A 13,624-nucleotide genomic window follows, 5' to 3' on the forward strand; every position below is an offset into this window, starting at 1 on the left:
TTTTTGGAGAGTTTCATTTTCAATTACAGTCCTATGCTGCCATCTAGTGGAAGGTTAGGGATATAGGATGATTTAAAAGTGCTCTTTTGACCAAACTTGGTTTTCTATGCCCCCTCCAACCCTCTGCAGGTACCCACCACGTTTGGTGGTCCGAGCTAAAGACTCCCATTAATTTTTCTGCCTAGTCAGTCTGGCTATGAATGTCCTTTAGAGCTGGGTTTTAACCCTAACCTCAGTGGCCTCTTACTTCAACTTAGCCAGATTTTATTCCATTTTTATTTATTTTTGAACTCTGTTTTGGAAAGAAATCACATTTCACTTTTAAAATGCCATCTCTGAACCTCTGTTGGATGCAGGATTTGCTGCTCTGAAGACTGGACTTTGGTTTTAAAAGCATCTACTTTTTAACCATGTTTTATTTGATTTTTCTTCAAACTCAGTTTTTAAGACAGAAATCACAACTCAGATTAAAATCTCATCTCTGAGCTTCTGCTATGTGCCAAAAATGTGTGTAAATACTGTTCTGAACATCAGAAATGGCCTTTGAAATGTCTGTCAGCATTTCAGCATTTCCCAGAATGCATTGCATTGTGGGGCTTCAAATTGTAGCTTGTAGTTCAACTGTTTTTGCTCCTAGCCTTAACAAACCATATACTGTTATGATCAGAATGAGCTCAGCTGTTGAACTGGATGACTTGGAATGAATTTTGAAACATGATGAAAATCGGCACCATGACTCAGAATGGGGTACATTTTGTTGAACTGCTGCCTACTGATCATAGAGGACACATCCCATGTTGGCAGCTTTGGGTAAGTTAATGTGGTCATGTACCCTTTTTGGATCACATTATACTGATCATTCTAGAGGTCTTGCGGTGTATGATGGCACTAGAATGACTCTTTACCTGTACTAGGGTGATAATTCCTAGCAGGCACTTGGAAGGCTGCAGCTTGCTGTGGTTGGTCCAGGTTCTCCTTCCTTGGGAGGATGACTGGGTGGTAACATTTTGCTATTGCTGCTTTTGTTCATTCCTTTTGGTGGCTCTGTGGCATGGGGAGCCGTAACAACATGGTGGAGATCTGCTGCTACAGTTCATGTTTGCTAGCTTGGCAAAGGTGAGTCAGTCCCCCACCAAGCAGACCATCGGCACTCAACCCAGACCAGACCAAAAGGGAATCAACGGAGAACGCTTCTGCTTCCTGGGCATGCTAGTTCCACCTTGCGGTGTTAACGGATAGCGTGTTTTTGAAACCAGGGGTGCGGTACGTATCAGCCTTCCCAGGTTCCGCCTATAGGAACAGCACGTGGGAAAGGTGACTCTAGGACTCAGGAGTCTTAAATGCAGTCCAGTCTTCTATGAGGAATAGCCTCTCACACAACATGCATACCAACTGGTATTCTTTTAGTCTTACAGCTCCACTCCTAACTGCTAAAGGAATGTTAATTACAGAAAATCTTCAGCTTAAAGGTCTGCTAAACAACCTTAACCTCCTAAGACCTGACCTCTTGTAATATTAAATCCTTTGATTTTTCCAATCATTAGGTCCCAATCAGCCCAAACATAAAAACTGTTTTACATGATCTAGTTGAGAAAATTATGTCCACATATGAGGACACTCAATATAAATTTCAGACAATATTCTCACAATTGATTAATGAAATCCAAAATAGGGTTACAATCTTTCTTTAGTTTCTGTTCACATTAGCATTATTTCTGAGTTCAGAAACAAAATGATACACAGTAGTGACTGTTTCAGCAATGTCGCCCATTCAAAGTACTATTAACAGGTATGGGAAGGCATGGGTCCCTAAAAAGTAAAATCCCTCAAAGTAAATTGGATTGCTGCTGTTCTAAACAGTTGATTTAAATCTTTGAATATGACACTTGAAACATTTAATTCAGTCTTAATCTACTCCAAACTATTTTTCCCCATATGGGAGTGGTTCCCAAACTTTTTCTCCTGCCCCCCCCCCCCCAGTAGTTTCCAAATATTTTCTGGGCCCCCCTATGGTGGGGACGTTCATTGGGGGAATTGACTTTTTTGGGGGCAAAATGAATGTACGTAGCTGAACATAGACAACATCAGTAGCCTTACAAGCTACTTGTTAAGCTTAAGGTGATGTATTGACATTAGTTAGTCATCTTTTAGCTAACATTACCTGCATCCAACAGCTTTACTCAATTCAGTCGTTAGTTTGGGGGGGAAACTGAAAAGTTATTTCTGTTTTGCTGGTTTGCTGCCATGATTCTAACACACCTGCGTAGCTCCACACAGCAGCAGTATGTCTCGTTCACTGCTGCACAGGACCCAGCGCAAGTGTCAGGCTCAGAAAAACAGGTTATGACATGTTAACAATGGACTAAACAGTTTTAACAGCTGATAAAAGTGACAGACACAGGATATGGGAAGTGTGGAAGGCCCTACTTGTAAGCCCCTACTGTATCAAATTGACAGGAATAACAATTTGCCACTCTAAGGTAAAAACCCAGCGCATACAGCATTAATGTTTTTTTTCATCCAGACGGCTTTCCGCCTCCCCCCTTGCAATGGCACACTCCCCCCCCCCACCCGGGGGCACGCCCCACAGTTTGGGAACCTCTGCCTTATGGGATCATGCCTACACCCGTCTGTAAACAGCTTTGTAACAATTGCAATCTACCTGTAAGCAGAGCACCATGCAAATAAAACTTCACTCAATTTGTTCTGATGTGCTTTTTGTTGTGATTTTAGTTTTGTTTATATTGGGTTTATTTCTCTAGTGAGTCTCCATGTCGTCCTGTCCTCCCCTTTATTGATCCCAGGTGTCTCATTCCCTGATTATCCTCTCTTTATTTAAACCCACCTGTGTTCTTTGTTCGTTGTTGTGTCCTTGTTTAAGTTGTAGTTCCAGTCAGTCCATGTATCATATGTTCGTTAGCCAGTGCTACCAGTGTGAGAGCTTTACTGTCTGCTCAATTGTGCTGCCTGTGATTTTGGAACCATTGTGGATAGCTTCTTTCACTAAAATCAACTTTTTTCATCTCTCAACTTGGTCCTACGACGTCTTCCTCACTGCACCCCAATCTAATTCATGACACTTGTGCTCTGCATTGCAAGTTTTTTGCTTTTGGCATATGGGCATTAGCCATTCTGTGGACTGAGACATGGAGCAATGCCTTCACTTTTCCATTGGAGTAAAATGTCTGGGTCCAATTCCCATTCTGAAAAGTCAGTTATCAAGCTAAGCCAAGACAATTTTGGCTACTTCCATACAAAACTGCATGATGCTCTTCTTGGTTGTTAATTCTCAGTACTCAGTCACGCCCTTAACACCTCCCCACTCTAGCAGACTGACTACTGACCAGCTCTCCGTCTCACGGGTCCGAAAAGACTCCAATTCTCGGGTATTACCGCAGATAAGAATTTAGAGAACTTTTATTTAAGCTGGGAGCGGAGATGATTCGTCCAAGTTCTAACTACCTTCATCCAGACGTTATGCCCCGCTTCAGTTCATAACCCAGACATCGGAGTAGCCCCGCCGATGTCCGAACTCATGAACCACACCTGTTCACGGTAGCTCATCTCCTAATTATTAACGTGCACTTGGTAACCGACTTGGATAATTTTAGCGACTAGGAATAAGTCCCAGGGACATTATTTATCTGAACTAAAGAATGTACGAAGCCACCATAAGTTACTAGGACCATAAACATTGATTGTGCAACGATCAGAGAAATTAAATCTAGATGACTCAATTAATTTAACTGTCCACAACTTCAAATTAGACTTTAGTATTTTATTAGCAAGCTTTAGCAAAGGGAAAAAACATACAGCATTTTAATAAAAAATATAAGAAATTAAAACTTTTAAGAATCATCAGAAATTACTCCTACTTCTAACCCTACGCTGTGTCTTAATCTAAATAGAGGCTTTGGGGGAGGCAGTGTTACTCGAACCCAGATGCAGAGACGATCTTGGCAGCAGAAACTTTAACGTCCATGGATGGAGTCCTGTCTTTGTCTTGGCAGAATCCTTTCAGAATAGATCCAAAGTTGAACTGGTGAGAATCCTCTCTGAACTCAGTTCTTTATCCACGAAAGATCTTTGTCTATTCCCCATGTCCACTGCAGCATCGTTGTAATCTTTTGGGTTGAGTTTGGGGCCGCAGTCGAATCAGAGTCCCGGGTTGTGGGTAAACGGATCTTGTTCCCTCCTTGGGCAGCGAGCAGTCGTCCCCGGGTGTCATCACGCAGCCCTCCGTTAGTTCTGCTTCTCCATGTGTGCTCGACTCGAACGCTGCGGAACAAAGAACCTCGATCCTCCTGTGTATCTTTTTATCCATTCATTTCCCTTATCTTTGCTTTTTCCATCTCCTACGTGTCACTGACCCACGGCCCACACAACTTTCCTCACGTCAACATTTTCCTTGGTTAACAAAAACCTTTAGTTAACCCTCTTTCTTTCCGAGTTGCACTCTCAGTTCTTCTTCTTCCATCTGCACCTGTTTCCTATGTGCATCTTAAACAGTTTCACTTCCTGTTACTTCCCATACTGACTGCTTGGACAGATGATCTCATATCCATCACCATCTTGGAGACATGATGTCTGTTCTGATGACCTAATGTCTTGGTCACCTCTGCTCCCCTTTCGGTTCCTCTTTCCCCCTGACCTTTCACCTACCATCTACCTCCAACACAACATCAGTGACCTTTAGTTACAGTTACACATTTTACACCATTTCAAGTTCAATGTCAAAATCACATTTATAACCTTTTAGTTTCTCTGATTTAGCATTCATTTATCATTTTATAATAACCATAACTTATTAGTTACTCTTATAATCATAATGTGTTATTACAGACATTTCTGAAAAGAAACCAAGAATAATCCATTATTCTAATTATTTGACACCATGTTAGTCACTTCTTTCACCTGTAAGTACTTCCATAAGTTTAAGAGTAAGTGCAAATATTCTTATAATCAAACCAACATCAACCACTGCTTAAACCAATATTAATTATTGGTTTAATCATAAGTTATCATTATTAATTTAAGTATTTTACTCTGGGTTTTATCCAATTACTCAAAATGTTTAGTTTTTATTCTTTAAACCTTTAATGCTCAAAATGAGCAGTCTGAACTATTTTTAATCACTGCAGGCTGGAAACTTCCTCTTTCTCCAGGAAACCTGCTTTTCCTGTCACATGACTCTCTATCTGCCTGATTATGATTTTTTATGATTAAATAGAAAAAAGTAGAATTAAAGCAAAGTTTGCAGGACACAATAACAACACACACAACCAGATTAATTTTATTACCGTCTGACTATACTGTTGGGTCTTGATGTCACCTGTGTAATCAGTTTTAAAGATAACTTTATTCATTCTTATTATTAAACTAAATCTCCAGCATGGGGAAGTGGGATGATCTCGACTTTTCTCGACATGGTGTACCACACAGAGGTCTTTGCAGTACAATAGCCAGCTATTGGCCAAAGCAAAATCTGTAATTGGTACCCTCAAAGTCCATTTCTTGCCACTTGTGTGGTTGCAACTCATCATAAGGTCAGTTACACCCATCTTGGAGTTTTATATATGGACAATAATTGGTTGTGAGATGGGGCACTTATTTCTGTTTGACATCTTTGTTAGGTGTCTTTTGGCTCTTGCATGAACAGTAGACATTATTGGTAGTGGCACATTACAATACAATTTCACCATGTAAATATATTAATACTTGTTGTAATTTGTGTTGAAGCTCCCCCAACCCTTTAGTTGGTATCTTCATCAAACTGATTCTTACAGTAGTAACCTACATACATTTTATTTTAATGCATTCCCCACGTTGGTAGATGTAAAAAAAAAAACCTTGGCTGCAGAGTCTGAGACAGATGACCCATCACCAAACCTTCCAAACCCAGATTCTAGATCTTCAACCTTTGAGAATTACCTCTATTTAATCCCAGTAACCCCATCTGTTTTCAGAGTAGTGCTCTGAAAAAATTCCCTGTAAAAATCTTTGTAGATTTATCTATGAAACGTGCTATAGTTGTACAAGAGTAAACTACTAAAACCATCCCACAATCTAATTTCATTCTCATTTTTTGACATTAATAATATCCTAACATTTTCTACTAAACTAATTCTCAGTTATCATAACTGGACATTATTGGAAATGGTTTAATTATGCTAGTTTTAATTCTAGCTTTAACTTTAGCACATTTTAAAATATTACACTGATCCTGATTCTAAAAAATAGTCCTCAATTTAGGTTAGATTTACTCAGTTTAATCAATGTATAACTTAATCAGCAGAACACTTTTCTTATGATCCCAATTTCATTAAAATTAGTTTGATCATTAAGCTTTTAGTAGATCACATTCTTGAGTGTACTTGGATTCATTTGAACATGTTTTACTTCATTAAAACCAAAGTATAAAACTAATCAGAAAATAGTGTAACAGCTGTTTTGGTATTGAAACTGCTCATATAAGATTTAGAAAATATTGTATGAAACGTGCTATTTTTATAATAAAAATCTGCTTATAGATGCACTGGGTCATTTCAGCATTCAGGAGAGCTCTGTGTGATTTGGGAACCAGTTTGAGGCAATTTTAAATAAAAACATGGATAGTTGATAAACTTTGGTCCCATTTTCTTTAGTAAAATGTTTCTGTATGAAAATGAACACATCTATTGTTCCTGCCTTGGGAAAATGCAGGAAGGATTAGACAGCGATGAATTTATCCTTAGCCTTGGTAACACCTGCATGTTCTCTGTTGTGCAAACAGCAACATGTCATTACGGGCCATTTCAGACCACCTCTAAACTGTGCGTTAGAACACACCAAAAAGTAGAAACGCCTTTATAAAAAGTTAAGCTTAAACAGCTAGTCAGATCACTGGGGTGGAACTTTAACTATCACGCAGTGGTTTCTATAGGTGCATCTTCAGATTTTTGTATTTTGCAAAGATAATTTATTTTGTGGCTTTGGTTTCTTATGTTGAGCTGTTGTAATTTCATGCACTTTATTCTTAATAAAATTCTTAATTATTTTGAAATTGAATGGTTACTTTTTTCTGTTTCACTTTTACACACATGACATTATCAGACCTGGGTAGATGAGATAAGCAACAGGTAGTAAAATGTGTAATTTCTAAACATCTTCAACAAAATTTAACTAAGTACCTATATCCACATATTGGTAAATAATTTGAAGAAGCATAGTAAATGATTATTAAAATAGTTAATTTTGTAAGATGTTATCACATTAAACACTTTTTTACATCTTAAAAAAATAGCAAATGTATTTTTACCGGAGTATAATTTAGATAAGATTTTTCTGTAACCTGTATTTTGTTTGCCACTAACATGTGGCAGTAAAATTGACCTCATGTGCTGATTTCCAAAAAATGGGGATGTGAAGTCATAGGACAAGTTCCACATAAATTTGTACTTGGTCCCTGGTATAAGACTGAATTTTCACATTATCAGTGCACACATTTCAACATGTCAAGTGCAAATATAGTGATATAAATGCATTTAAATATTTTTAAGGAATAGTCCAACTGGGGAAAACCTAACGTTAGGGGTTTAACGTTAGGGGTTTAACGTTAGGGGTTTAACGTTAGGGGTTTAACGTTAGGGGTTTAACGTTAGGGGTTTAACGTTAGGGGTTTAACGTTAGGGGTTTAACGTTAGGGGTTTAACGTTAGGGGTTTAACGTTAGGGGTTTAACGTTAGGGGTTTAACGTTAGGGGTTTAACGTTAGGGGTTTAACGTTAGGGGTTTAACGTTAGGGGTTTAACGTTAGGGGTTTAACGTTAGGGGTTTAACGTTAGGGGTTTAACGTTAGGGGTTTAACGTTAGGGGTTTAACGTTAGGGGTTTAACGTTAGGGGTTTAACGTTAGGGGTTTAACGTTAGGGGTTTAACGTTAGGGGTTTAACGTTAGGGGTTTAACGTTAGGGGTTTAACGTTAGGGGTTTAACGTTAGGGGTTTAACGTTAGGGGTTTAACGTTAGGGGTTTAACGTTAGGGGTTTAACGTTAGGGGTTTAACGTTAGGGGTTTAACGTTAGGGGTTTAACGTTAGGGGTTTAACGTTAGGGGTTTAACGTTAGGGGTTTAACGTTAGGGGTTTAACGTTAGGGGTTTAACGTTAGGGGTTTAACGTTAGGGGTTTAACGTTAGGGGTTTAACGTTAGGGGTTTAACGTTAGGGGTTTAACGTTAGGGGTTTAACGTTAGGGGTTTAACGTTAGGGGTTTAACGTTAGGGGTTTAACGTTAGGGGTTTAACGTTAGGGGTTTAACGTTAGGGGTTTAACGTTAGGGGTTTAACGTTAGGGGTTTAACGTTAGGGGTTTAACGTTAGGGGTTTAACGTTAGGGGTTTAACGTTAGGGGTTTAACGTTAGGGGTTTAACGTTAGGGGTTTAACGTTAGGGGTTTAACGTTAGGGGTTTAACGTTAGGGGTTTAACGTTAGGGGTTTAACGTTAGGGGTTTAACGTTAGGGGTTTAACGTTAGGGGTTTAACGTTAGGGGTTTAACGTTAGGGGTTTAACGTTAGGGGTTTAACGTTAGGGGTTTAACGTTAGGGGTTTAACGTTAGGGGTTTAACGTTAGGGGTTTAACGTTAGGGGTTTAACGTTAGGGGTTTAACGTTAGGGGTTTAACGTTAGGGGTTTAACGTTAGGGGTTTAACGTTAGGGGTTTAACGTTAGGGGTTTAACGTTAGGGGTTTAACGTTAGGGGTTTAACGTTAGGGGTTTAACGTTAGGGGTTTAACGTTAGGGGTTTAACGTTAGGGGTTTAACGTTAGGGGTTTAACGTTAGGGGTTTAACGTTAGGGGTTTAACGTTAGGGGTTTAACGTTAGGGGTTTAACGTTAGTTTATGGGTTCACTCTCTGAGGTGGTGGGCTCACCAGCCCTGGATCATTGCCCCTTATGTACCTCAAAGGGTCGGCACTCTCACTCGATGCCAAACCATTCCCAGTGACAGGGACCATCTTTTATTGGTGTAATGGTGTTATTGGTGTGTCTATGACAACACCTATTGGTATTGTATGTGCTGTATTGTGCTGTCTGGAATACCGTCGGTGTATTCCCGTGGGTGCAAATCGCTCTTTCTGAGTGAAATCAGATTGAGCTAGTGGTGATTTGTTATGTTGGTGTTTTTTATAAGTTAGAATGAGGAAAGAGTAGATCAAAGGGTTGGATTTAAGATGGAATTCTAGTTGGGTTAGGTTCTGGAAAAGGGTTTAACGGGTGGGTTAAGAGGGAGAGGACTAAAGATTAAGATTCAAAATAGAAAAGTGGTCAGGTTTAGATAAAAGGCGGTGAAAGCTTAAAAAAGAGTTAGATTAGGAATAAAGGGAGGTTAGGTTTAATCGGAGGGATCTAAGGTCAGTAGGGAAGAGAGAAGGAGAGAGAAGAAAAGGGGAAGAGGAGAGAGAGAGAGAGAGAGAGACACATCAAAAGGTTAGAGTTAGGGGAGGAGGATTAGTTAAGTTTGGTCTAAGAGGTCAGTAGGGTAAGGAGAGGGAGAGAGAGAGAGAGAGAGAGAGAGGGAGAAAAAAGAAAAAGAGAGAGAGAGAGAGAGAGAGAGAGAGGGAGAGAGGTCAAAAGGTTATGTTTAGGAGAAAGAAGTGGTTAGGTTTAGGTCTAAGAGATCCGTAGAAGAGAGAGAGAGAGAGAGAGAGAGAGAGAGAGAGAGAGAGAGAGAGAGAGAGAGAGAGAGAGAGAGAAAAGAAAGAGAGAGAGAGAGGGAAAGAGGCTAAAAGGTTAGGGTTAGGAGAAGAGGAGTGGTTAAGTTTAGATCTGAGAGATAGGTAGAAGAGAGAAAGAGAGAGAGAGAGAGAGAGAGAGAGAGAGGGAGGGGTTAAATGGTAAGGGTAAGGAGAAGAGGGGTGGTTAAGTTTAGGTTTGAGAGATCAATAGGGTAGAGAGAAAGAGATATATATATATATATATATATATACACATATATATATATATATATATATATACACATATACACATACATAAAAAAGGGGAGAGAGAGAGAGAGGGGGAGAGAGAGAGAGATCAAAAGGTTAGGGTTAGGAGAAAAGAAGTGGTTAGGTTTAGCTAAAAGAAAATGGGAGTTTGGGGTGAGGGGTTGGGTTGGGGATCCGGGAAAACCAGAGTAACAGGAGTTTTAGGGATCAACAGAGGGGAAGGGTCAAAGGGTTAAAATTAGGATAAAAGGAATGATTCGGGCCAGAGTAAAGGAAGGTTAAGGAAGGGGGGGGTTTAGGTAAGGGATCACTAGAAAGAGGGAGGGGTACAAGGGGTTAAGATAAAAGGATGGTTGAGTCCAGGTGAGAGAAAGAAGGAAAAGGAAAAAAGACCAAAAAGGTAAGTAAAAAATAAAAATTAAAAATTAATACATAAGTAAATAAATAAATAAATAAATAAATAAATAAAATTGATTCTTTCTTAAAGATAATATTTTTTTGTTGTTTTTTTTATAAAAAAAATTTTTTAATTATATATGGAGTGGAAATAACCGTGAATTTACTAAGTAGGAGAACTCTATTGTATATTATAAAAAATCTATTATTTAGGATAACCTTATAAAGATGTAATATTAGATTAATATTCAGAATAAATGAGTATGTAGAAAGTAGGATGAAGGGTAACCAGTTTCAAAAAATTAAATCTAAAATTCATTTTTCATTAAGGTTTTTTATGGTCACTGGTTTCCAAGAAGGTAGATGTAGCTGGTTTTTTTTTTTTTTTTTTTTTTTTTTTTTTTTTTTTTTTTTTTTTTTTTTTTTTTTTTTTTTTTTTTTTTTTTTTTTTTTTATTTAAAAACTAATTCTTAGTGTTTGTAATATTAAATATGTGAACTATTAACAGTGAAAAATCCAGGTAGAAAAATCATGTTGTTAAGATGTGCCATTAGAGTCTATATTAAATTAGGTCTTTTGAAAGTACACAAAAATAACAGGAATGGAGAGGAATCAATTTTGTACTCAGAGCGAGTTGATTTACTATTTATTTTTCATTAAAGTTATTTCATGTGTTGGTTTATAAAACATTAAATGTAATTGATTCTTCATTTAATAAATTGTTCCTTTTCTTTTTTGTTTGTGATAATAAATAATCTTAAACTATTTACAAGGATATTCTAAATAGGAACCCATTAATGTTTATTATCAATAACATTTAATTTATGGTTCAAAATTGAACCTATAAAGATGTAATAATAGAAGTTATAAGATAAATATCCGGAATATAAAAAGGTTTGGAGAGAAGTTATTTTTATAACTGAAAAGGAGTTTAATTTGGGATTTATCTTTCATTCAGGCCTTGTGGTGCCTTGGTTCCCAGTCTGCTAATCCAAATCCTCTCCTGAACCCATCTATCTCTTTTGGACCAGTTGGAACTGTGGGTTAGGGGTCTTCCCCTCATGGCCTCGGCTCCGTGTTTTATGAAATGTTGCACTATAATTGTCTCCAACTTCCTTCCACATGTAACATTTGATTTGTGATTTGAGAACCGTATCTGGAAGGAGTTCATTGTCTCCCCCACATACTGTTTTTTGCATTTGTTGCACCAAATTAAATAAATAACATTTCTTTGATGGGGGGAGATTTTCCTTGGTAGTGTCCATCTCTTGTTATTGTAGTGACTTCTTATGTAAGTGAGTTTTGATGTTCTTTGGTGAACAGGTTCCCTCTTCGTGAATTTTGAGTGTACCAACAGGTCCCTTAAATTTGGATTTTTCTGTGGTGCACGGACCACTCTCCAGTTTTGACTGGCCGGTAGGTTTTTCTGTAACTCTCTAAAGTTTTCTCTCAGAATCCTATGGTTTTTGTCTGTGAAACTAGAGAAGGGGCCCGTCAGGGCGATTAAGTGGGGTTTTCTTTCCGGATTTTCATTTTGGATCTTATTTTCTTTGCCAAATGTTTCTGTTTTAACTTTATGAAGTAGGGTCCTGGAATAGCCTCTCTTTTTTAGGGCCTGAAATAGAATTTTCGTGGCTTCATCTCTGTCCTCTTCATTAGAACAAATTCTTTTGAATCTAATGAGCTGGGACTTTATAAGTCCTTTAAAAGTGTGTTTCGGGTGGAAACTTTTGCGATGTAATAGTTGGTGAGAATCCGTAGTCTTAAAAAAGATCTTTGTATCTAATTTTCCGGTTTCCTGGAATCTCTTCCCTTTGAATGTCACCACATCTAAGAAGTTAATTTGTTCTCGATTTGTGGTGGTTTTCAGTTTTATCGAGGGGTGATGGTTCCCCAGGATCTCCCTAAATTTTTCGAACTCATCTTGGCCATGCTCCCAAAGGCCCCAGATGTCGTCCAAATATCTGTAAAAGGCCTTTGGGATTTTTGGACATTTTTGAAATACTTCTTCTTCCCATTTTGCCATGTATATGTTCGCATATGATGGCGAAAACCTTTTCCCCATGGCCGTTCCCTTTGCCTGTAAGAACCATTGTTCGTTAAAGGTGAAGTCATTTCTTTCTAAGTTAATTTTTAGAAGTTCCAATAGGACTTGATCCGGTCTATCTGGATCTGGGTGTTTTTTAAGGCAGTCCTCTACGGCCTCCAAACCTTTTACAGTCTCAATGTTAGTATAAAGATTTTCCACGTCCATCGTGAATAAGATGGTGTTCTCCGAAACTGTGTGAGTGGAAATCTTTTCTAAAAAGTCCTGGGTGTTTTTTAGATAGCTCGGGTGTTTTTGAGAAATTGGATTTAAATAAAAATCCAGTAATTTTGCTGAACCATATGATTCGCTATTACAGTCCGAGACAATAGGTCTCCCCTTCGGGATCTGGTGGGGTTTTGACCATTCTGAGGGATCCTTATGTATTTTTGGTAAAAGGTAAAAATACCTAGGTCTGGGAGGATCAGTTCCTAATAGGTAAAGAAGTTGTTTTTGATTTAATTTTTTCTCATCCTTTAGTTTTTTAAGGAGATCTCTGATCAGGGCCTTGGTTTCCGGATAGATGGGTTTTTTGAGAGGTTTATAATACTCAACATCCTCTAGTTGTCTTCTCGCCTCCCACAAATAGTCCGACTTTTCCATAATAACCGTCACCGAGCCCTTATCGGCCGGTTTAATTATGATTGAATGGTTTTTTCTCAGATCTTCCAGGGCTTCTAATTCTTCTTGGGAAAGGTTATCAACTTCTGGTTCTACTGGGATTTTTTTTGTTCCGATTTTATCCTGTTCAATTAATTCCAAGATCAGTGGGTGGGTTTTGTGGATAGGTGGTTCCCAATTGGACGGGGGTAAAAATGGAGGGGGGTTTTCGTCGTTGCTGTTTTCTTTTTTGAAAAAATCAGCCAGTTTTAAACGGCGGTGATATTTTTGAATTTCCATTTTGAGGGTTTCCCTGATATTGGGGGTTCTGGTTGCCGTGGGAATAAATGTTAGACCCTTGGAGAGTAGCTGAATGTGCTTTCCCAAAGGCCTAAAAGAGGTTGAGAGGTTTAAAATACCTTCCTCTATGTCAAGGGTTCTCGCGGGGTTTTCGAGATTGGTTTGCCCACACGTTCCCTGCAGCGGGCAGGAAAGGTGTGGGCTCCCCAGTTTAAAGTAAGGGCCCATTGTTCTAGAAGGGAACCGGCTGTCCGGGGGGTCCAGTGGATTTTATCCTCTTTCG

At 38.5% G+C, this 13,624-nt stretch overlaps 1 protein-coding gene across 1 annotated transcript; it reads right to left on the bottom strand.

Moving 5' to 3' along the window:
- Window positions 1-1,209: 1,209 nt before the first annotated feature.
- LOC148156308 (uncharacterized) lies at window positions 1,210-13,044 on the bottom strand. Its single transcript, XM_088010663.1, has 2 exons — window positions 11,929-13,044; window positions 1,210-1,290 (listed from the first exon to the last, which is right to left on the bottom strand). Exons 1-2 carry the CDS (start codon window positions 13,042-13,044, stop codon window positions 1,210-1,212), a joined length of 1,197 nt encoding a protein of 398 aa, XP_087866789.1.
- Window positions 13,045-13,624: the final 580 nt, after the last annotated feature.

The sequence above is a fragment of the Poecilia mexicana genome, unplaced genomic scaffold (genome assembly GCF_051168715.1).
Source record: "Poecilia mexicana isolate PSO_F unplaced genomic scaffold, ASM5116871v1 scaffold_12, whole genome shotgun sequence".
Lineage (NCBI taxonomy): Eukaryota > Metazoa > Chordata > Actinopteri > Cyprinodontiformes > Poeciliidae > Poecilia > Poecilia mexicana.